At 42.3% G+C, this 23,026-nt stretch overlaps 1 protein-coding gene and 1 long non-coding RNA gene across 6 annotated transcripts in view; one reads left to right on the forward strand and one right to left on the reverse strand.

Annotated features, from left to right (window-relative positions):
* Positions 1 to 2,594: 2,594 nt before the first annotated feature.
* LOC132077134 (uncharacterized) lies at positions 2,595 to 3,679 on the reverse strand. Its single transcript, XR_009419005.1, has 2 exons — positions 3,447 to 3,679; positions 2,595 to 3,072 (listed from the first exon to the last, which is right to left on the reverse strand). It is a non-coding gene; the product is annotated as an uncharacterized LOC132077134 (long non-coding RNA).
* A 231-nt stretch (positions 3,680 to 3,910) lies between these two features.
* COP1 (COP1 E3 ubiquitin ligase) overlaps positions 3,911 to 23,026 on the forward strand; it is a 124,754-nt gene continuing 105,638 nt past the window's right edge. The window contains exons 1-6 of one of the 5 annotated variants that reach the window (XM_059478676.1): positions 3,911 to 4,328; positions 10,938 to 10,997; positions 12,497 to 12,594; positions 13,937 to 14,013; positions 16,374 to 16,493; positions 18,465 to 18,533. In XM_059478676.1, the coding sequence (XP_059334659.1) occupies positions 4,000 to 4,328; positions 10,938 to 10,997; positions 12,497 to 12,594; positions 13,937 to 14,013; positions 16,374 to 16,493; positions 18,465 to 18,533 (753 nt within the window). In that variant the 5' untranslated portion in view covers positions 3,911 to 3,999. Of the gene's footprint in view, positions 4,329 to 5,567; positions 5,993 to 7,025; positions 7,272 to 9,863; positions 10,061 to 10,937; positions 10,998 to 12,496; positions 12,595 to 13,936; positions 14,014 to 16,373; positions 16,494 to 18,464; positions 18,534 to 23,026 lie in introns of those variants that run through there. The other 4 variants (XM_059478677.1, XM_059478679.1, XM_059478678.1 and 1 more) reach the window with 4 other exon arrangements.

Raw genomic sequence — 23,026 nt, forward strand, 5'->3', positions numbered from 1 at the left:
TCCCAATGCACCTGGGCATTGGGAAATGAAGTGAAAAGAAGGTGTTCACTCAGAGGGTCTCCAAGAGCTCATAATGGTATCCTAAAGCTCAGGAACCAGGGATCTCTTCCCAAGTGCTGGGAGTCACACCCATTGCCAGGGCTGCGGGTGCAGGGGATGTTGTGAAGGCCAGTTATGTACAGGCATAAATGCTCCTATATTTGATCTTTAACAGCTTTTGCTTGTGTCATTTTTTCCTCTCTGGAGCAGTCAGTAATGGCATCAGCAAACTTTTAAGGATCAGCCAGTATTTCAGTGTGAAGCATGGGGTTGTGCTATTGCCAATACTACTGCTTACTGCTTCTGAAAGTCTATTGTAGCCACTCATCCATAAAGTTTTTGATCCCTCTGGAAGAGAAGGAAATGAGACTTCCCTTTCTCTTAGCAATAGAAAATAAGATGCACGCAGACACCAACCGCCAGGCTGAAAGAATGGTCTAAATACCAGCAATTCTCTTTTGCTTCCACTGAAAACAAGGGGAATCACTACACTTCAATGATTTTATGGAGCTAGTATTGAGTAACAAGGCTATTTACAGAAAGCAGGGGAACCTAATGACTTTTAAAAAAATCCAAACCCAAAAAATACCCACTAAAAAGAGCCCCCAAAACTATATTAAAAATATTTTTAATAACGGCAACAAAGAGTTAAATCATGGGAGTGACTCTAATGGCAGATGTCAGCTTGTAAAGGTGAGACTGCTGAGCTGGATCTCACAGGGACTCTAACTTTGAATTTCCTGGCTTGAATCAGATTCCTCAGAGACATTTTGGGTTTTGCTGACTGCCTTGGTGATTTTTCCCAACATGAGAGATAAACTTACAGAGGCAAACACCCAATGGCATTCCAGCACCTCTGAGAGGGGAGGTCAGGAGGAGCACTGCACAGCTCTACCCCTTCAGCTGCATCCACAGGGTAAATCCAGAGTTGCCTTTTGCGGTGCTGCCCTTGGGACATTTGTCATCCAGCATCCCTGCTGCATGCCTGGGAGGTCTCCTGACCAATACTGCCTACCTGAAGCACCCTTTTCTCTCTCTCAGACCAGTTTTACCAGCTCCCATACTGGTTTTACAGCTCGCTCTGCTGTCCCTGCTGGGAGGAGTGCTGCAGTGCCGATCTTTCTGGGCGTTTTCCCATACCTGGGTTTAGGGTTACCCTCCTCTGGGAATGCCCCGGTGTTTCTCCAGCTGCCTCCTCCACTCTAACAAGTAAAGCTGACTGCAGATAATACAGTTACTCAATGCAAAGGAGGCAATGTGTTTCCATAGGCTGTTGAAAGAGAAATTAAAGGGAACAGCAGCTATCTCTCCACAGGACTTCTGGCCCAGCCAAGGAGTTGACAAATGCTGTGTTTAACGAACTTTTCAGTTTGATTTGCAAAAGGCTGGGTCTGGGGACAACATTTCTCCTAACACCCAAAACATCTTTGGGGCATCCTTTATCAACACTTTACTAATGAAATTGTGCAGAAACTGGTCTGTCCTTGCTCTGTAAAACTCAGGCCTGCTGTTGGGAAAGAGGAACCCAACAGGCCGTGGTCCTCACCATTGGGATTCTCACCCACCCAGGCAGCAGAGAGCTGGCACAAACCTGGGAAAAGCTGTTCACTCATCACCAGACATCTTTCACAGGATTATTTAGGTTGGAAAATACCTCCAAGATCATCTAGTCCAACCTGTGAGTGATCACCACCTTGTCACCCAGACTAGAGCACTGAGTGCCATGTCCAGTCACTTCTTGAACAGCTCCAGGGATGGGGACACCACCACCATGGGCAGCCTATTCTAATGCCTAACAACCTTTTTCATGAAGAAATTCTTCCTGATGTCCAACCTTAACCTCCTCTGACCAGGTTGTTGTCGTTTCCTCTTCTCCTGTCACTTGTTACCTGAGAGCAGAGCCTGATCCCCACCTGGCTACCCCCTCCTTATCAGGGGGTTTTAGAGTGATAAAGTCCTCCCTGAGCCTCTTTTTCATCAGCATGAGCCCCCAGAGCTCCCTCAGCTGCTCCTCAGAGGACTTGTCCTCCAGCCCCTTTCCCAGCCTTTTTGCCCTTCTCTGGAGCCACTCCAGCCCCTCAAAGTCTTTACTGCAGTGAGAGGCCCAGAATTGGACAGAGCACTTGAGGTGAGGCTGCTGCACCCTCAGGTCCTCCTCCACTTCTCCTCCAGTCTGTTGCACTGCCTGGGATTCTTGTGGCCCAAGCGCAGACTGGGCACTTGTTGAACCTCACTCAGTTGGCCTCAGTCCATGGATCCATTTCTTTGTGTGGGGCACGGGATAAAGCTCAGCATGCTTAAAGCTGCCTTTTGGGGTACGTATCTAAGGTGAAGAACATCCTGAGACGGATCAGCCCTGCCCTTCACAGGATCTCTTTGTGGTGCTGGGGACTCAGGGAGGGTCTCTGAGTGACAGCCTGGCACATTTCCCTCTGAGGCATGGCTACCTTCCCCTCAGTGTTATGAAGGAGATCACAGAATCACAGACTCAGGTTGGAAAATACCCATGAGCCCCCCAAAAAAGACCCATGATGAAATAAACAGGGCAGGAGATCTTTTTCCTTTTTTATGCCTTTATTAAAAGTGATCAGCTCCAGCTCGGTAGTGGAGAACCGACGGGTCACACTCATGCCACCACCGCTTCCAGGAGTGACAGAGGAGGAGAAAAAGTGCAGCTTTGTCTATTGGTATGCAGGCAAAGTAGGGCCTTCCATCCTCAAGAGAGCTTCAGGAGATTCCCGATCTTCCAGTTTTCGAAGTCCTCCGTCTAGCCGACATCTTTTAGGTTAGGGGTGAAAAGGATCTTAGCGGACACTGGATTCTGTTCCTCACGTCTAGACATCACTTTGATTCGTCAATTTTGTGTTGGCTCATTGTTTTTAGGGGTTTTTTGCGAGGTTTGGTGAGGGGCTTCTCCTGTTACATGCTGGTTCCGATGTCATTTGCACGCTGACTCGATGTCCCCCCCTCTTCACCGTCCTGGGTGCCATCCTCCAGGAAGCAGCAGGGTGCCACTCGACAAAAGGGGGAATTCTGAACCATCACAAGAACAGGTAGTTAACGAAAACGACAGGTGATTAAAACAATAAACAGTTAGAACTCCACCCTGGCAGCAACTAGGCCAACCTGTGAACTCTGCAACCTTTTAAAAAAATTGGCAGCTTTTCTACTCATAACACATGAGGTCATTGAGCCCAGCTTATGACCCAAAACCGCCAACCAGACCATGGAACTGAGTACCATGCACCACATGCAGTGTTTCCTTAAACACCTCCAAGGACAGTGACTTCCCCGCCTCCCTGGGCAGCCCATTCCAATACATAACCACCCTTTAGCGTGAAAAAATTCCTCCCTATGTCCCGCCTGAACCTCCCCTGGCTCAGCTTGGGACTATGTCCAACCCTCACCTGGCCACGACCCCTTGTCAGGTGGTCGCAGGGAGCGAGAAGGTCCCCCTGAGCTTCCTTTTCTACAAGCTGAGCCCCACCAACTCCCTCGGCCGCTCAACAGATTTGTGCCTCAGGACTGCGCACCACTAGATGTGGTGTCAGAAGGAGCAGCTTAAGGTACAGCTAGAAGCTCCTGACCCGCACTCCGAGGCTGTGAGAGGAAATCCACAGCCCCCAGCAGCCCCGGCTGCCGCCGGTCCCTGAGGGGAGCGCAGCTTGGCCCCGCCCTGCCCCGCCCCTCAGGGGCGCGGCCCCGCCCCGCGCACGCGCGGCCGCCCTGTCCGTCTGTCAATAAAGCTTGAACAAGCGCCGCGCCGGGGCCGCCGTTTTGCTTTGGATTTTTTATTTTTTTTAATTGTGGGATTTTCTCCTTTTTCTTTCTTTTTTTTTTTTTTTTTTTTGTCCCTTCCCTCTCTTTTTTTTTTTTTTTTGTCTTTGAAGGAACTTAATTTTTCTCTGTGCGCACGGGGATGCGCTGAGGCCGCTCCGCCCGGCCCGGCCCGGCCTCGGCATGTCGAGCAGCCGCCCGCCGCACCCCGCCGTGCCGCCCGCCGCCACACCGGCCTCCTCTTCCTCCTCTTCCTCGTCATCCTCCTCCTCCTCTTCGGCGGCCATGGCCCCCGGCTCGTCCTCCTCGGGCGGCGCGGCGGCGCGGCCCGTGCTGGTGGCGGCGGCCGTGTCGGGGTCGGGCGCGGGGCTGGCCCGGCTGGCGGCGGGGGCGGCGCGGCCCGGCGGCTCCTCCGCGGCGCCGGGGGGCGGCGGCAGGAAGAGGCCGCTGCTCACCCCGCTCTGCAACGGGCTCATGAACTCCTACGAGGACAAGAGCAACGACTTCGTGTGGTGAGGCGATATGTCGCTGGGGGAAGCCGGGGCGCCGCCATGCCGTCGGGAAGCCTGGAGAGTGTGTGTGGAATAGCGGCGGGAGGAGGGAGCAGCCGGCAGCCCCTCCTGGCGCTGGAGCGGCTGCTGCCCTCCGGGCATTGTGGCTTTGGGCTTTTCCCTCTTTTGTGCCTCTCTCTGTCTGAAATGGTGTGGCCAGCAGGGCCAGGGAAGTGATTGTCCCTCTGTGCTGGGCTCTGCTGAGGCCGCACCTCCAGTGCTGTGTCCACTTCTGGGCCTCTCAATTCAGGAAGGACATGGAGCTGTTAGAGAGGGTCCAGAAAAGGGCAGCGGGGCTGGAGCACCAGGACCAGCTGGGAGGGGAGATGGGGAGCCCAGGGAGGAGAAGCAGCTCAGAGGGGGACTTTATCACTTTTTAGAACTTTGTGACAGGATGTTGCAGCCAGGTGGGGATCAGAGTCTCCTCTCTGTTAGCTAGCAACAGGACAAGTGGACACAGACTTAAGCTGCGCCAGGGGAGGTTTATTTTGGATGTTAGGAAAAATTTCTTCCTAGAAGGGTTGATTATGCCCAGGGTGGTGGTGGAGTCACCATCCCTGGAGCTATTCAGAGAACACAGCACTCAGCTAGTTGACACCACTAGTTGATATGGTGGTATGGGGTCATAGGTTGGACTTGATCTCAGAGGTCTTTTCCAGCCTGATTCTCTGGTTTTGTCTGGTTTTAGCCCTGTGTAGCAGCATTGCCTCCACCCTCTCTATTTTTAAGCAGAGTCAGGTTATTCCTGGCAGGTTCCTCCTTGAGTGCACCCAAGTTGTTGGAAAGGCCCTGCAGCATGAGATGTTCTGACAACACAGCAGCTGCCTTGCTTTCCTGGACAGTGTGACCTCAGGTGGTCGGGAGCCCTCTCATCTTGGGAAGAGGATTCAGCAGAGGGTTAAGTGCCCCTCTGAAGGGACTCCAAGGAGCCTCATGATGGTTGATAGCTCCAGCAAAGCTGGCTTGGTTTGCCCGTGTTGCTGGGAAGAGTTGTCTAGTTTAAAACAGCAATAAGTTTTGTGTCAGGCAGGCACCTAAAACCAGATTAGTAGGGAATTTCTTCTGTGATGGTTTAAACATTTTTCACATGTTGTTTTCTAGCATCCAGCCATCCAGCTGTAGCTCATAGCTGGAAATCACCTTTCAGCATAATTGGCAAACTAAGGCCCATGGTGTGAGAACTGTTGGTAATTTGTAGTTTTGAAGAGAACCTGTTGCTGGGTGGGTTTCAAACCTCCCAACATAAGAAGTAGGTTTGATTTTTGTAGCTGGCTGGATGTGCTAAAATGTGGGAACAGGAAAGAAGGTTAGGTGTTTGCGTCTGGGAAATGCAAACAGAGAAAAGGGTCAAGTTGTAGGAAAGTCATGTATGGAAAGGAAATAGTAAACAAAAAAAAAGATTATAAGTGGGCCACAGCTTCCAAGATGATTTTGACTGCTCTAATGTAAGCTCTGACTTACAGGTGAGGATTGGATGTGAGGCATCTCCCAGAGGACAGGTATTGTCTCAAAACCCTGTGGCTTAACTGTACAGCTTGTAAAGTGTTTAGCAGAGTTGATAGGAAATACCTTTGCTGCTGAAGTGAAAACCTGAAGCTGCTAAGAAGCTAGTGGCAAGAAAAACAGTAAGTAATTCTTTTTAGGAATAAGTAACAGTCAAAAATTACTGCTTGTTACTGTAGTTAGTAGTTTGCTCAGTAGCAGAATGGGGATGAGAGGACTGCTGTCATCAGCTGATGCCCTGCTCTGGTTCTAGGCCATGTTAGGTGGATTTAAGAGCTCTTGGTGTGAGCTCAGTTGCTCACAAGTTTTCTGGTGATGGGGTATGAACACAATTACAAGTCCCCATTCTCCTCTGTTCCCTCTGCTCTTACACTCTGGCAGTAGAGTTCTGCCAGCATGGCTCCCTGCCCTTTCCAGTCAGCTCTTATTTCCTATTTTGTTGTCTGTTGTAGAAATGAGGGGTTTGGAAAGGAAATTACACCCATAACCAATTTGTAGACTTAACATATTTTTAGATGGCTCAGAAAGCTGAGGTTCTTGCTTTTTTTTCCTGCAGGTAAGTACTGTACATGCCTTAAGGAGAACCTGTAATTAGCTGTTTTCTCTTCATTGAGAAGCACCACTGACTGAACAAGTGAGAGGAAAGAAATCAGCCCGGTAGTACTCAGGGCAAAATGTCTTTTCTTAGTATTTACAAGAGCCACACTGAGCGTACTGAAGTGCAGGTCAGAAGCTTTAAGAGCAGACAATGATTATAGTTAACTTGGGTTTTTCACTGCTCTATATTTCTGTGGGCTAAAGGGCTTGTTCTTACTTATTATTGTTCTAGCTTCAAATAACAGTATCCATCTTTTTTCTAATTTGAGTTAGCAATACAGTTCTGTAGAAATAAACCAAACTGGGCAGCTCTGGAGTTTTGAGCAATGTTCAAGAAGGCAGGTGTGTGTTCATTTAAATAATTGATTTAAACAAGCTTTACATATCTCAATGTGAGAAACAGAAGCTTCCCCCTATGCCCTTTTTGCCTCTGTAAGGATAATTCAAGATGCTGCTAGCTGCAGAGAGCACTTGATAATTTTTCTGAACGTGAGCTGTGAGTTGCTGTTAGCCACAGCTGTAAAACTCAGGGGTAGATTATTCCTGTACCCAGTGGAAGGTGGGAAAGCATAAAGAAGTTTGGGTGAGTTTTGAACATCAAGTTGCAAGTGCAAATTCCCTTGTCTGTATTCTGAAAGCACTGTCTCAAGTGAGGCAGAGGCTCCAGGGTAAACATTGTCATGTTTTGCTGCTTTGGGTTGTGAAATGTTTAGCAGGTGTATGCTCCGGAGTTTGCAGGTGTCTCCTGTTTGTGGTGTGTGTCACCTTCTGCCTGGAAATGTGTAACTCCAGTCAGGACTGCAGGTGGGTCTGACTTAGTGGAGAACTTTATTATAAAAGGGAAAACTTTGTTTCTCTTAGTGCAGGCTGCAGAACATAAAGGTATTTTTGTGCTGCTCCTGTAGCCAGGTGTCTTTCCACTTGCCTGGAGAGTGTCTGAGAGGGGCTTCTCTAATCAGGTGATTTTCTGCTGCCCAGCAATGTAATTGGTTAGTTTTCCCAGGCCTTGTATTAGCCCTCCCAGTTAGTGGTTGACTAAACCTCGTTAAAACCAGTTACTGTCTGCTTGGCTGCCTGCAAGGAGCGGCTCTCACCTGGCTCTTCAGTGCCTGCTCCATAGCAGTCCTTGTTTCTGAGCTCTGGCACAAATCGTGGATGGGAGGGGGGTGTTGCATGCTGATCTGGAGTTCAGCACCCAGTACCACAGCTCAGCTGTGGGAAGGGCTGTGTGCCACCCGGGCTTGCAGGTTCATGGCTTTTTAAAGCCAGTTCTTTCCTCAGCTGGTTACCTGTTAATCCAGGCATGGGCTGAGTGTAGTCATTCCTGTTTTTGTGGTCTGGAAAGCAATTTTAGTAAGGAATATTACAAATTTGCCCTGAAGTCACAAACTAAAAACACAGCAAGCTGTTGGCATACCATGTACCAGGAGTTTTACTACCTGTTGTTACATTAGAGCTTCATAGTGAGTAGATAGTACCAGCAGTGATCTTTAACCTGGCCACCTTCCACGGGAAGGACAGAGCCTGCAGAAGTCCTGGTCTCTGATTAGACCAGAGAGGAGCTGAATAGGAGGCAGGCGCTATAGTAAAACTTGTTTGCTGTTGAAGTGTGTTTAAATATCATAGTGACCACTTCAGCCAGGTGTTTGTGGAGCAGTAGGGTGACATTAGCACTCTTGGGAGGTGCCGGGAAAACAACTGGTAAAACTTAGAGCCATGAACTTGATTAAGGTAGATGTTTAAAATGTTTGAGGTCTGCCCTGCAGGGAAAGAATGGTAAACCTTTGCCGTGCTGGATTAAAAATAGTGTTTATTAGGTACTGATGCCTTATTTCCCAGAGATCAGTGACATTTTTGACTTGCTGAAGTTGTTTGCATCGTTTTAACCTGATTGCTGCTTAAGACAAGTAGAGAATCAGCTGCCTCATGCACAGAAGCCTTGATTGCACCACGCTTGTGCTTCCCAGCTGCAGTTACACTACAAACTGTAACATGTCGCAAGTTCCCATCCCTCCACTTCTTTCTTAACTTTCCCTTTGTGTTAGATTAGCTTCAAGCAACTGTTGCATAGCAACTTTCACGTGTTGCAGTCAGCTTGGCTTCAGTATGTATTAAAATATATCAATCTTGTTTCCACTTGTAAATCAGGGAGCATTTCAGGGGAAACAGTTCTTAATGGAACCTTCAGTACCTTTAATGATGTCCCCGGTACTGAATAGCTCTATTTGTTGGCTCTGATTGCTTTTTCTCAACTGTTTTGGCTCTGTCACTTCTCCAGTCAAACTGGTATGAAGGAGTAGTTTGGGAACAGTGATCTCGTGTGGCTGGCATGTTAGGAGGTAATCTTCCTATTTTAGCTCTAATTTGTGATGTTCTCCTGCAGACAGGGGAGCGTTACAGCCTTGCTGATTGCTGCAGGGCATTAGGAGCATCACCTCTGGCCCTGTGGGGAATAGCAGTTTCTGGCATGACACAGAGCATATACATCAGTGTGAATAGAAGGTCAAGAAGTTGAACTGTTCACCACCAGTGCCAGTAGGGAGAAACTACAATTAGATACTCATCTAACCCTAAGTCTTAGACTTGCTCTTTTCAAGTCAAGCTAACAGAATTCAGAGGTGCCTTATCCTCCTTATTCTCCTAATAATCAGCCTGTGCTGGCTGAGTTTGTGATTTACTCTGACTAAACAGTGCCTTGAAACTAAATAACTTGAAAAAAGTGACTTGGACTCCTGAAGTTGGTGCTACTCAAGGCAAGTGTAGAAAAAGGTCTGTCAGGGTGGAAGAGGAACAGGTGTGTATTAATTATTTTTGAGGCCTCTTTTGAGATGGCTCGGTCGGTTCAGAGAGTAGCATTCTGGTTTGATTTGTTTCCCTTTATGTTGTGTTTATACTGGTGATTTGATGGAATATTTAGGACAACCTGGCTTGTATGTTAGGCTGGACAAACCTTTCATGACAGCTGTGTTTTCCAGTATAGTGATTCAGAGCAGGGGCTTGCATTAGCAGGGGCCACAGCTTCATCTCTGTGTGCTTAAAAAGTATTTAAGGTGTCTCCTCTCTCCTGTTTTTGTTGAGATTTCTTTTCTAATGGGGTAACAACTGTGCTTATATAGAGTATACATTAGTAAACTCTAAAATAGATTACAGAATGGAGAATGCCTTCTGTGGAGATGCTCCCCTCCCCTGCTCAGACAAACATTGCTTTTTTCAGTCTGATCTGAGTTTTGGATGCAGAAAAGATTCCTGCTTCGCAGAAGTTGTTAACAGTTTATTAACAGCTCCTTCGGTGAGAACTGTCTTGTTGGCAGAAGGTGGGAGGAGGCTGTTTCTGAAGAAAACAAGTGCTGGTGAAAGCCTCTCGGAACTGAGATTGGTGTGGACTTGAGGGAGTGAGAGGGGGAGCGTTTGGGTCTCTGTAAGGCAGTGAAAACAAGCTGAAGCTTGTGACCCAGCTGATCCATGTGTTATGTGCAGAATTGTGATGTTGCTGCCCATGGCATTATGCTGGATAGCTTGCCAAGACCTGGAGATGATTTGTGACAGCAAATCCCACCAGTTAGCAGGGAGAGCAGCCACAGGAGTCACTGGAAGTATGATGGATGCAGCTTTCCTCTTCTTTCATTTGTGTTTCATTTTCCTTTCAAACATGTCACAGACAGAGGAGCCAGATTTCTTCCCATCTCACTGGATTCCTGTCTCCTGTTGTGCTCAGGTTCCTGTGGAGCACTGCTTGCTCACACATCCTTCTCTTCAGGTCCCTGCTTGGTTCTTGGTGATCCCTCACAGAGAGCTGGCTATGCTCTGGTCACTAACTCGTTATTCCACCTTTCCCACTTTGGCTTGGTCTCACCTGCTGCCTGTTGGTTTCATCCTGCTCTCCTGCAGCCTCAACCCTGGCAGTGCTCTGCAGGCACACCCCCTCGTTTGCACCTTCTCCACCCATTTATTAGTCCTTGTTCTCATGACATCATTGCTATTGCTGATCTGCTCTGCCTCTTTGTGCCACTTTTAAAAATTATAGATAGCTATTGTCTGAAAAAAAAAAGAGAGACTAGTTTTGGTATCATTTATATACTCATTGTCTATTCCTGTAAAAAAAGCCAGTTTTTTTTTACTTTTTGTTTGAACCCTAGTACAGATAGTGTGAAGGTTTTCCTGCAGCGTTGCTTGTTGAAGATCCTCTGGCTTTGTTTGGGTTGTCTGCAGGTGTTAAAAGCTTAAGGGTGAACACTTACTGGTTTCTAATTGTAGCAAACTACAGTATCATTCAGAGTTCAAAGAACTGTGGATTGCCCTTTTGATCTTTATACTGCTTGGTTGCTGTTGCATTAGTATGTCCTTTCATTTTGCATACAGGAGATTATTACCTAAGCATAATTAAGTGGTTGCTTTGAGTTAATAATACTTTTCTTCATATTTTAACATAAAAAAGACATCTTTCTGATTTTTGTTTTGCTTTGTTTCCAGCCCCATCTGTTTTGATATGATTGAAGAGGCCTACATGACGAAATGTGGACACAGCTTCTGGTAATATTTGGTTTCTTGTATTAGAAAAAATGTCCATCTCTTACAGCATTTGTAAGAGATTTGTAACACAGGCAGGTGTTGCTGAGATACCCTTTCATTCTGAGTTTGTTTCTTTTCTGTCTTTTGTCCCTACACTGAAGAAGGAGGTTGAAATAAATTTTTAAAAGATGGGTACCTGTTAGATTAAAAAGAAAAAAAATCCAAGTGTCTTTAAGAAGTAGTGCTGTGCTACCATATTTCCTCTGTAAATAAATAGAATGTTCATAAGCTGCTGGTAACACCCACTATCCAGAGTCAGAGCAGTTTGTTAATTTATCTCTATTGGCATCACCTCTTTAGAGGTGTTGAGAGCAGTGTTGGCAGCTCCTCCTTGCCTTTGTGCAAGACTGTGCACAGTTTGAAGTGGCTTGCACATTGTGCATTGCAATTATTTTAGACCTCGTGAGAGAGGATGTGCTTCAGGCTTTCCTGTTGTGTTGAACTGGCTTGGCCCCATTCACTTTTCAGTGTGTTATCTCTGGGTGCCATGAGGAGCACATCTTCCATGGAGAAGTGCAAGAACTCTCTAGGGGCACTTCTGGAGCCACTTGTAGTTCTCATCTCCTCTAGGGATTGGTACAAATGTTGAACCATGATGTCCTATAGTGTCCTGTCTATGTTATACTCTTATGGTGCCTGCTAATTAGAAATAAACCTTGTAAGAAGTGATATTATAGTAGTATAAAGTACTTTCTCAGGCAGCAGATTCAGGTAACTTTCAGAAGAGCTTTGATTTGCAACAGGTGAGATAGCAGCGGACTTTGTGCCCTCTGTGGAAACACTTTATCCCTGTGACCTGTAACTTTTTAGAGGGCCAAGATGAGAAACATTGTAATACTTTTATTTAGGAGTGGAGCAATGTTTATATCTGGTGTCGCTATCGGGCTCTGACTTCAAGCGGGCTCTTTTAAACCTGATGCTAAAGTGCATCTTCTTATTCTTCTGTCCCCCAATTCAAGAGTGAGCACCTCTGAAGCCACTGATAGTAAGAAAAGCAGTTGTGGGGGGAAATAGAAGAAGTTGGTCAAGGTGTTTCCTCTGCTCAATTACCTAAAATGCTTTTAATGTTGATTGCTAAGTATTCAGCTAATCTAGAAGAGTTGCTTTTGAGTAATTCAATCTGTTTGCTACCTCTGCCTGTGGAAGTGGTGGGGAGCATGAATCTGAGATGGTGTTGTGGCTGGAGTATCCACATTGCAGTAATCCTCAGGGAAATAAGAGTGAAATACTTGACCAAATTTTGTAATCCTTGCCAGAAACCTTTGCTTTCTGCTGTAGCACACTCCGAGTTCAAACACTGGAACATTTTGACTCCACTGTAGGTTCTTGGCAGCACAGCTGTTAGCTGGCAACACAAACAATGCACCTTGTCTAAGGCTGATATTATTTACCTTGTGCTTATGTTTTGTTCCTTCGTGTGGGCTCACTTGTTTTGTTTCTTGTCTTTTGTTTTTGAACAGCTATAAATGTATTCACCAGAGCCTGGAGGACAATAACAGATGTCCCAAATGCAACTATGTTGTGGACAACATAGATCATCTTTATCCCAACTTCTTAGGTGAGCTTTAGGCTTATTTGCATGAGAAACATCTTAGTTGTTAAGGAAGGAAGGCACTTGTAAATTTGTCCTGTAAATTACAGTCTTCTGGATGTTGAACATAAAATCCAAATATCAGCCCCTTGGTTGTCATTTTTATATAAAAAAGGTTAGTGCTATAAATTGTTAATACTGCACTGCCTCCAGCAGTTCTGTGTGCTTAGTGACAGTAGTGAGATTAACTTGCTGCTGTTTCCATACTGTGAAAAGCAAAGCTGTTTTTCTTATGGCTAGAGATGTGAATCTCTTTACTTTTATTTTCTTGCACTCTTGTCTGCCTAGTAATAAAGGACATGGCCTGTTTACAAAGCTTGGACACTGAAAGGGTGGAGGTGGTGTTAGATACTGTGCTGTTTTGGCTGCAGTAGTGAGGCTCACGTGATGGATGTAGGTGTAAATCAGATACAGAGAAAATATTCATACATGTACCTATATGCAATCCTAACTGCCTCTTAAAGAGGGAGTATATGTTGCTGGGTGAAAATTCACTTTAAAACTTAGTTTTGTGCAGAAAATATTAAAGGAAACACATTGCAGTGTGAAATAAATTAGAGCAGATGTTGATTTCATGTGCTGAGATACCCATTTAAAAATAAAAATCTGAAAAGCCACAGTAGCCAAGGAATGCTTCAACAATGGGCATCCTGATTTAGACCTAATCATGTTGTGCTGGAGATGGTGCTGAGGCAGGTCTTGGAGTGCATGTTGGGCCAAAGAGTGTTTGCACACTTGTGTGTCCAGGGATTTGAGGTGTGTGTTGGAGGGGGAAGAGCTTGTGTGTATATGTGTACAAAGGATTGAAGTTATCTTTCTCTTTGCATTCTCTAGATTGGTGTAAAATTAAATTATAGTAAAAGTATATCTTTAGAAATGCACATGAAAATTCAAGGAAAAAGTTGTTCTATTCAGCTGTGCTTTTTTTTTTTTTTTTTTTTTTGGTCTATAATAGAACATTACCTGATTTATCTCCCTCATACTCTTCTGTGATATACTTTTGCCTTGGAGTTGAAAAACTTTCTCAGGGAACCATGGGTGTTTAGAAAAAGGAACTGAATCAATTTGGAGAATGTGTAGGCATTGCATTTGTTGATGATTTCTAAAAAGTATTTATATATGTTACAAAAAACCTCCACAGAATAAATTGGTAAGGAAAAAAAAGTGGAGACATCTTCTACTGTTTTAATTACTGAAAAACATCTTACAGTGGAATTAGTAACTAAAGTAAATACATTGAGGTAGTCTTACATACTGTTTTGGTGAACTTTAAATAAATCTCTTTGATATCTTATTTTTTTTTTTTTAGTTAATGAATTAATTCTTAAACAGAAGCAAAGATCTGAGGAGAAAAGACTCAAACTGGACCATTCAGTGAGTAGCACCGTATGTTCCAACTTTTTTACTTTATATTCATTTAATGATTCTGTGCAGCATTTGTAATTACATGGCTTAACTGAGAAGAGATTGCACTGCTGAGCTGATGCTTTAACTTGCTTTAAGAGGGAATAATACCAATATCAGTGGCAGTAGATCCCTCTACCTTGTTAACTGCTGTTCTTCCTCCAGCAATATGTGCAGAGAGAAGCTGTGTTAGCATAGGCAAGTGTCCTTTGATGTATTGCATATAACCTGGGAAACTGCCCATGGAAGTACACTTGTTTAAAGGTAATAATTTTCCTTTAGTGTTGGAAATTACAGCTACAATGAAAGCAGTGAATGATTAGAAGTGCCATGGGCTTGTCTGATCACATGTGAGGAGCTTTGTTCTATCAGGAAACTTCAGGAATGCCGATATCAACCACAAGAGGGAGAAAGATGTGTTTGGAGTCTGGTGTTGTGGTTCAGATGCCGCAAAAAACTGCCTGGATATCTTCTAGACTTGCTTCATGTCACACAGTCAGAGCAGGATCTGTATCCTCAGTTCATCAGGACCTCTCTACAGCACCTGTGGATGCTCTTGTGCATTAAGATCAAAAAGAATATATGACATGAGCCAAAAAACTTTCATGCTTGACCTGCTATGTCTGACGTTCTTGTCTTTTGTAATTCATAAATAAGATTGCAAAATAATATTAAAAACCATGGAGTACCTGTTTCTAAAAGCTTATATTAAAGTGGTATTAATTTAAGGGCTGTGTTGCAGAAGCTGGTGCTGTCAGTGTTTGCAAAGAGCATTCTTTAAAGATTCATTTGTTTACTCACAGTAAGTTTTATATTCATTATAAAATATGCATATACCATGTTTAATATAAAATATGCATAAACCAGATATGATTTGAAATGCACGCAACTGACCTGAAGGCATATACAGTAGCTTCTTGGAAATTGGTTTTACCCTTTAAAAGCTCTGCTTGTAGATGCACCTATTTTTGATAATTATCAATAAGTGGACAATCTACCATGACTTCATGCCCAAAACAGTGGTGTGTCTACCTTTTGGAAGCAAATAAAAATACACACATCTAAAAAAGAGTAATGTTGCTCCTGTGTCCCTTCTTTAATGTGCCTTGTATTACTTTTGGTGTTAAGGGAAGTCATCCAAGACACATTGCAGCAAATGCAATAGTCATGGTCTCATTAAGAAATCATGTTAAGGCATGTTTGAACATTTGAGTAGTTTAGCAGTAGCACAATTAATTAGTGCATTAGTCTGTTAAAATGTGTCTCAAATCTTGTTCACTTGCTTAAAAACCATGGGTTTTTCCCCAGTTATTCCAGATTGAAATTGACTTTTTGGCTGAATAGTTTCCGTAGGTTCTGTTGAGCACTGAATGAAAATTGTGCATTCTATATGGATGTTATATATTTTATTTTTCTTAATGTACTTAATAGAAAAAGGCTACAGCCCTTGAGACTATCTGATTTAGACTGGATGGTATTTCTAGTTCTTGCCAATTTAAATAAATTGATTTAGTGTCATAGCTTTTTTTAGGACAGGATTTTTTAGTCCAGTTTTGTTTCTTAGGTGTTCTTTAGACGTCTCAGCTGTTCCTGTTGGTTCCTGAAGCTTTTTGATGTAAAGCTGTGCTGGCATTAACCTATTATTTTGATTTTCCTGTGCTTAAAGATACCTTTTTTATTGATAAGAAGAAGAGAAACGAGCCTTCAGGGAAGAATGGGCTGTATAGTAATATTTTGGTTCTCTGAGGAGTCCCCCACAGCTCCAAGCAGTTTAAATGAGATCAACCTGATGAGCTCCATCTTCTTCCCAGCTTTCACATTTCCCTTACACTTAGGAGGAGTAATCTGAAAGGTGACAGTAGGAAAAATAAGCTGATACTACCCTCTTTGATTTGAGTTTAGCATGAGGGTTTTACCTATTACTTGATCTTAAAAAAATTAAAAGGTATTGGTGCATAACAGTATTTCAGATGTAATCCAGCTAAGCTTGGATAAATGTGAAGGTTTTTTTTTTCTCTCCAAAGAAACATGTTCTCAGAAGCTGGGGCACAAATCAGATAAAATTGTTGCTGTGAAATAATCTTTTCCCAGCAGCAGCAGCAAATATGCTTTCATGAAGCACAAATATATTCCAAATAAGATAAGAAGTTCCACAGTAGGTCAGAGGAGCCATATCCTGCACACATGGCAGAATTGGGCATCTGAGTGCATGAAAACTGGGTTGCAGTTTTACAGAGATGAAATATTGCTGTGTTGCTTTTAATAGCTGTTGTTGGATGGCTTATGCAGCCCTGGATGGCTTGGACTCACCATCTCTTCCACATCTCTTGTTCTCTTTTTAGAATGGCCACAGGTGGCAGATAATTCAAGATTTGTTGGGAACTGATCAAGACAATCTTGACTTAGCCAATGTCAACCTGATGCTGGAGCTGCTGGTGCAAAAGAAGAAGCAGTTGGAAGCAGTAAGAAGTTTCTCTTTTTTAAATAAACACTGTGTATTTACAAGTTTTTTTTTTCTTTTGATACCTTTTCCTGGAAGCAAGATTCTGTTGGTGAATTAATTGCTTAGTATTTTCTTTTGTGTTTTGGTGTTTAAAAGGTGGCTGTTTTGCTGACCTTTGTAGTGAAGTAACATCTCAGCTGTGATGCCCATAACATGCTTATAATGCTGTTGCTGGCAGGGTTGTATAAACAAGCAGGGAAAACAGAAAAGTATAAGAGAAAATGATTCATAGGACACAGACAAGCACGTGAAGAAGTTTGCTAATTGTCTGTTGCACAAGTAAATGTCAGATCTTTCTTAGTAATAAGGATGAACAAGTCCAGAATATAGATTAAAGAATTAACACAGTGAGCATGTGAAAAGGGTCACACCCTTTAGTTTCTGCTGGAACACTTAGAATCTGAATGACCACCTTTCCTGAAGGCTTTTTCAGTATTTAATGTTTGAAAGAAAAGTTCAGATGTCTTGTTTATGAAGCTGGTTTGAAGATTTAGCCAATATGAAGCAAGCTGTTCCTATGGTTTGACTGAAATGTGGTTGGTTTAGGTTTGTTCTCTGTGAAGTTGGCCATTCCATGCTGTTCATTTCAAGTGATCATTTTCAAGTTATGTGAACCAGACCTTAAAATTAGACTGGATTATTACAGTATTTGACCCAGTGAACTTTGAATAGAAGGGTGGATTTTGACAATGCTTTAAAACATGTGAGTGAAAGTTGTATTGGGAATATCTTAATTATACACTCTTAAAGAATCAATATTTACAACTTGTGGTTCTGATGGAAAGAAAGTAACCCTAAAATATGCTTGACTGTTATGTTGCCTCATTGCATGGGGACTTGTAAATATGTTTTTGTGGTTCAGTGAAGTTTTGGTAGGGAAAAAGAGAATAAAACTTTTTTCCTCTGTGTACCTTTTAGTATGATTTGTGACAGATCTGAAGCAAAGAAGGCATATGACTGTTTAAGTATTACTGAGTATGAATATCTTCTAAGGATGCTAAGCCTAAAAAGTGAAATCACACCTGACATTTAAAGAATAATTTAAAAGCATTTTTCTTGTCTAGCTTTACTTACCTCACACTTATTATCAGATCATGGGGAGTAAAAAAATAACTGTAGAAAAATAGTGGTTTTGCATTCAATGTCTTTACCTTCCCTGTCCCCTCCTCCTTTCCTGGATTTTGTGTGCTCCTATATCTTGATCCTTTTTAAATGTATGTTCACAATCCTTTAATAATAAATATTTTGATAAGTGGTGAAAATAACTTGGAATGCTGTGATATGATTAGGGCTATATTAATGCTGTTATATAGGTCTTAGTTATTTTTACTCTTATGGTTCTCTTCATCTTGCCCTGTCAAGTTCTTGGGTGAAAATACGATGCAGATGGCTGAGATAAAAACCTGTTATGAAAAATATATTGGGATGGTTTAGTTTCATCAGTGACTTTATTGTTGTCTTTCACTCTGGAGAAATCTTCAGCAGTAACTTCTACATAAGCATAAATGTAAATTTTGGGAAAAGTGGTTTTTTTATATAAATACTTAATCCTTTAGTATGTTGATCATGAAGTGGATGCTAAGGATCTTCCAGGGTAGAAGGACAGTCTGTGAGGAAGCTGTATCCCAAAATCTATTTCAGATGCAGTAGCCAAAGAAAAAAGAAGCATTTCAACTTATTATTAAGAACATTATTACAATGACTGTTGCCTTCACATAAAAACTCATTGTGAACCAAACAGAACTTTAAGACTTGTGAGATAAAGTAAAACTAAAAAAACATTTCAAAAATCCTCCTTAAGCTATTTTCCTCTTGGTAACCTCTAAATGAAAGTAGTTTGTGTGCTGTGTGGATCTCTGTGTGTAAAATGAGTATTTGTTTCTCTTGATGTACATGGAAGAGTTACACTTCCTTATTTGCTGTGTTACAGGAGTCCCATGCTGCCCAATTGCAGATCCTTATGGAATTCCTTAAAGTTGCCAGGAGAAACAAACGAGAGGTAACTTGTTTTGTGTTTCAGTTGGTGAAGTGTTGTGTGCTGCTTTCTCCCAGTGCATTTCTGGTGAAGTGATGTGTCAGCCTGGCATTATTTCTGCAAAGAATAACTCAAGGCGTGTTGGGGGAAATCTCAGGCAGCAGACACATGGGTTTGAAGGGAAATTAATCTCTTTATGTATGACAGCTTCAATTTTTAATCATTTGCCTTCTCATCTCAAGCTGGTGAAGCATGTGGGAATACAGAGACTCCTTGGTGTAAATGAACATCAATTTCTTTAAAGAAGATTGTTTTCCCAACACAGAAAAATATCAACGATTGGGATGGAGTGAAAATATTTTCACTACCAAGTTTTTCCTTTAGTTTATCAAATAGCATGACTAATATGGTGACATAAAAGAATTAATATTCTGTGCTTTTTCCTTGTTTGTCCTAAAATGAGTGTCTCAAGGAATATGAGAGGGTTCTGTAATCAGATACACATGGTTTGGGACTCTTCTTTTATAAGGTTATGCAGTGCATAAACCCTGATACCACAAATAGTCCAGAAACCTAGAAAAATGATCATGAAAACAGTAGAAGGATGAGCTCTTGTGGTCCATGGTTTCTGAGAAAAGATGTAAAGAGCATAAGACCCAACAGTGTGACTGTAATTTCAAACTTGAAATCATATACAGGTGTAAGAAGCCTTATCCAGAATGGATTGAGGGTCCGGTTATGGAGTCATTCCAAAGCAAGTCTGGAGTCTGTCCACCAGCAGATATCCATGGCCAAAACCAACAAGGGTTGTGGTAATTCCAGAGAAGGGCAGGAGAGCTGGTGAAGGGTCTGGAAAAGATCTTATAAGGAGCAGCTCAGAGAGCTGGGGTTGTTTAGTGTGGAGAAAAGGAGGCTCAGTGGGGATCTCATTGCTCTAACTGCCTGACAGGATGTTGTAGTGGGGGGAGTCAGGCTCTTCTGCCATGTCTCAGGTGAAAAGATGAGGGGAAATGGCCTCAAGCTGCACCAGGAGAGGTTCAGATTAGATACTAGAAAAAATTGTTTTCACTGAAAGAGTGGTCAGGTATTTGAGTAAATTGCCCAGGGAGCTGGTGGAGTCACAGTCTATAGACATGTCCAAGAGGCATCTGGATATGGATTGGGGGATATGGTTTAGGAGTTAGTATGGTGGTGGTTGGACTAGATCATCTTGAAGGTCTCTTTCAACCTTGATTCAGTGAGTTTCAGTACCTGGGATGCCTTTCTCATCTGCATCAGTATCTGTTTCTTTGTCTTTAGTAATAATTTTTAAAGGGTAACATCTTTTAAGGCCAAAGAAACTTAATTTTGCCTGCAGATCTCTGAAAACAGCCTTCAGAACATCCTGAAGGCAGTTGGGAAATATAGTTTATTTCAGCTCCTCCATGTCCCTGCTTGTGTATTCCCTCTGTTGCCAGGACTACTTCTATGTTATTTTGTACCCCCCTCTATATTCCAGTGTGAAATGCAGACTGTCACATCTGCAAAGACTTCTGTGCAGGCCTGTCAATTCTGTCCCTGCCCTAGAGCTTAGTGTCTGGCCTTGCCATTTATTCTGAGGAAAATGAGGACTTGTCAGACTTGTAGCAGTCTTTGCTCTTGCTTGATAAGGGTAAGAAAGATAAAAATCAGTGGTAGATGCATGCAAAGTATAGACCAGTCCTTAGGGTAGTTTTATATCTCAAAATCTGTCTTGGCAGTCAGTTTACACATAGAGAAATTGGTGCTTCCTCTTTGGTAAATGATGAGGTCCTTTCTGTAGCTGGTGGAGCTTGTGGCAAGCACCCCTTTCTGGAGGGGCTTTGTGGGGATAACAGAGGAGTTTGTGCTTGGGGTAAGGCAGTGGTGAGGTATCCAGACTGCAGAAAGCCTGGGATGGTGGCTTGGAAGGTGAGTATGGGGGGGTTAAGTGACCATATTAATGATGCAGTCAAGGTTATCAGAGCTTCTTTTGATCCTGTGAGAGGTGACTTGACCAGGTTTTTGGTGTTGAGATGACTTTGAGGTGTTAGAAAGTCTTTTTTTCTTAGCTTTGAGACTGATGAAGACGACAGGATTCTTTGGCTCTCATTTTCAAGGTTGTTTATTTATTTTTTTTTAATCTATAACATTTTTTCTCTGGCTTGCTGTGGTTTGTTGGGTAGGTTGGGTTGAGGCTTACTGACTGCTTTGGGTGGTTATTTTTTAATACAAAAAACTACATGTACATTATTTACAATAATTTTTTAATACTTATCACTTAGACTGTTTTTAATCTAAAAGTGCTGCTATTACAGGAGAAGAGGAGGACAAGAAGAAGGAGAAAGACTGGACATGCTTAGATTCTTTTATTTTGCTTCTTGAACTTCTATTCTAAAAACTTTAAAATTTTACATTTTCACTTAGTGATAAATTCACCATCATTCTATTTAAACTTTTGTGGTTTGTAACTTTTAGCACAAAGTTGGTAATTGTTTTTATTGACTCTGTGCTAAGATCTCTGAGCCCCCTGTCAGGGTGTCTAGTCCTTCAGGGTAGTTAGAGGAATTTTTTGGGTTCTGACAGTGACTGTTTAAGAACTGAGCTCAAGCAATATGTGTGGACCCTGGAACAGTGATGTATTGCACATCATTGAGTCATATTATGGGGAGGAGCATGACCTTTTTTCCTTTCTTAATTCAAGCTTGGATAGCTGCAGAGTAAATGCAATTTCACTCAGTAAGCCATAGCTGTAAAGATAAGTTCTTAATAAATAAAAACTATTTTTTTAATGTATGCTCCTGAGTTTTTCTTTCTAATTTTTGGCTTAAATGTTTAATGGAACTTTTTAAACTTTGCTTCTTAATATATCTCTTTGAATACTATTTAGTGCAAGATTTTATTAACAAGTTTCATTTACTACATACTCCAAGTTCTTACAGAGGGACTTTTGTAACTGAATACAGATATTGCCTCAGAGCTAGTGTACCTGTATAGTATTTCCCAAGTTCAGAGCAGATGATTAACCACCTGTAACCCTCCTTGCCTACTTCACTCGTAAATTATGGATTTTTTCCTCTTGCATTAATGAAATGGTGACTTCTGAGCATATTGCAGTGGGCTTACAGCTAGAAGAAAACTATCTTTTAGACTTGTACTTCAGAATATTGGTGCAGTCAAGTCTTTTGACAAATGCCTCTTTGCCACCTTCTCATAATTTCTCTAGAAGATAAATGTGAGGTTCAGCACCTGCAGCAGTTTCTATTAGAAATCCTGTTTTGATCTCTTCATAACTTTTCAAAATGTTGATCTCTCAGGCTAGAATTTACTGCATGTTTTTTGCACGAAGGTGCTTGCAAGCCCTTTTTCTTTTGAAGTTTATGTATTTTGTTTTCTTTTTGACCTAGAGCAATATGGCAAAAACCCAAATCCTTGGCAATAGAAATAGAAAAAAAAGTCTTACTTTAGAAAAGATTGAAAACAAATGTCTAAAGCTTAAAAAAATACTTTTTCACACAAACAACAGATAGTTTTGGAGGGGAGTAATGTATTGATCACTCACAGCAGTTGGATGTCTGTCCCTAAGGCAGACTTAGCATGGCTGAGTGCCTTTCCATATGTCTACACAGTTAATTGAATGCACACTCTGCTTTTTGTTTTTTTAATCCAGAGTCCTGTTCTGTTGATATTAAGGACTGAAAAGTCTGGAAGGTCAACTTTAATAATGAAACATTATATCTTGGTAGTGGTGGCTGTTTATTACTATTTTCCAAGGAAACCAAATGCAGCTGCCTGTGACTTCTTAGAGTTCTTGCTTGCACACGTGTGTTGCATAAATGCTTTTGCAAATTTAACTTTGTTAATTTTAAATGTTCACGTGTTCTTTCATCTTGAACACTTTGTGAGCAAACTGATTATATCAGTTAATTCTCCCCACTTTTATGTTCAGTACTTTAAAGAAGAGACCTTGCTAATTGTCTGGTCAGTATTTGAATGTCTTCAAACAGTTAGACAGCACCATATATATCATATAGATAATTTATGCTTAAATATTATTAGCTCAGCTACCTGATGGTGTTTCTGTCAAGCAGCACCATTGCTTACTGAAGGAGAATACTGAGCTTGATGATTGGTATCACAAATCAAGTTCTACACAGGTGCTTTTCTCTGGGTGCATTCATGTTTCCCTTGGCAGATGTCACTTCATTTTTATTTTTTCTTTCTCATAATGTAATATTAAGTCTCTCAGGTCTAACAAACAAGGCCTCTTTGAAGTCTGCTAATGCATAAGTCTGGTTTTTAGCTGATAAAACATCCTGGGACAGAAAAATAATCCTGAAGTGTCTCAGGCTTGTGGCACCGAGTGCCTGCTCAGCGTTTCAGAATCATCGCTGTTCTTTGCACTCTCAAATGTTAGACACTAAAAATAAGAGGAGTTATTAGTTATTGTGGGCTAATTGCTGGGAATTCTAAGCATGAATTCTCCAGGGATGTCATTACCCTGTGTTAATCACTTCACC

The sequence above is a fragment of the Ammospiza nelsoni genome, chromosome 9 (assembly GCF_027579445.1).
Source record: "Ammospiza nelsoni isolate bAmmNel1 chromosome 9, bAmmNel1.pri, whole genome shotgun sequence".
Taxonomy (NCBI): Eukaryota; Metazoa; Chordata; class Aves; order Passeriformes; family Passerellidae; genus Ammospiza; species Ammospiza nelsoni.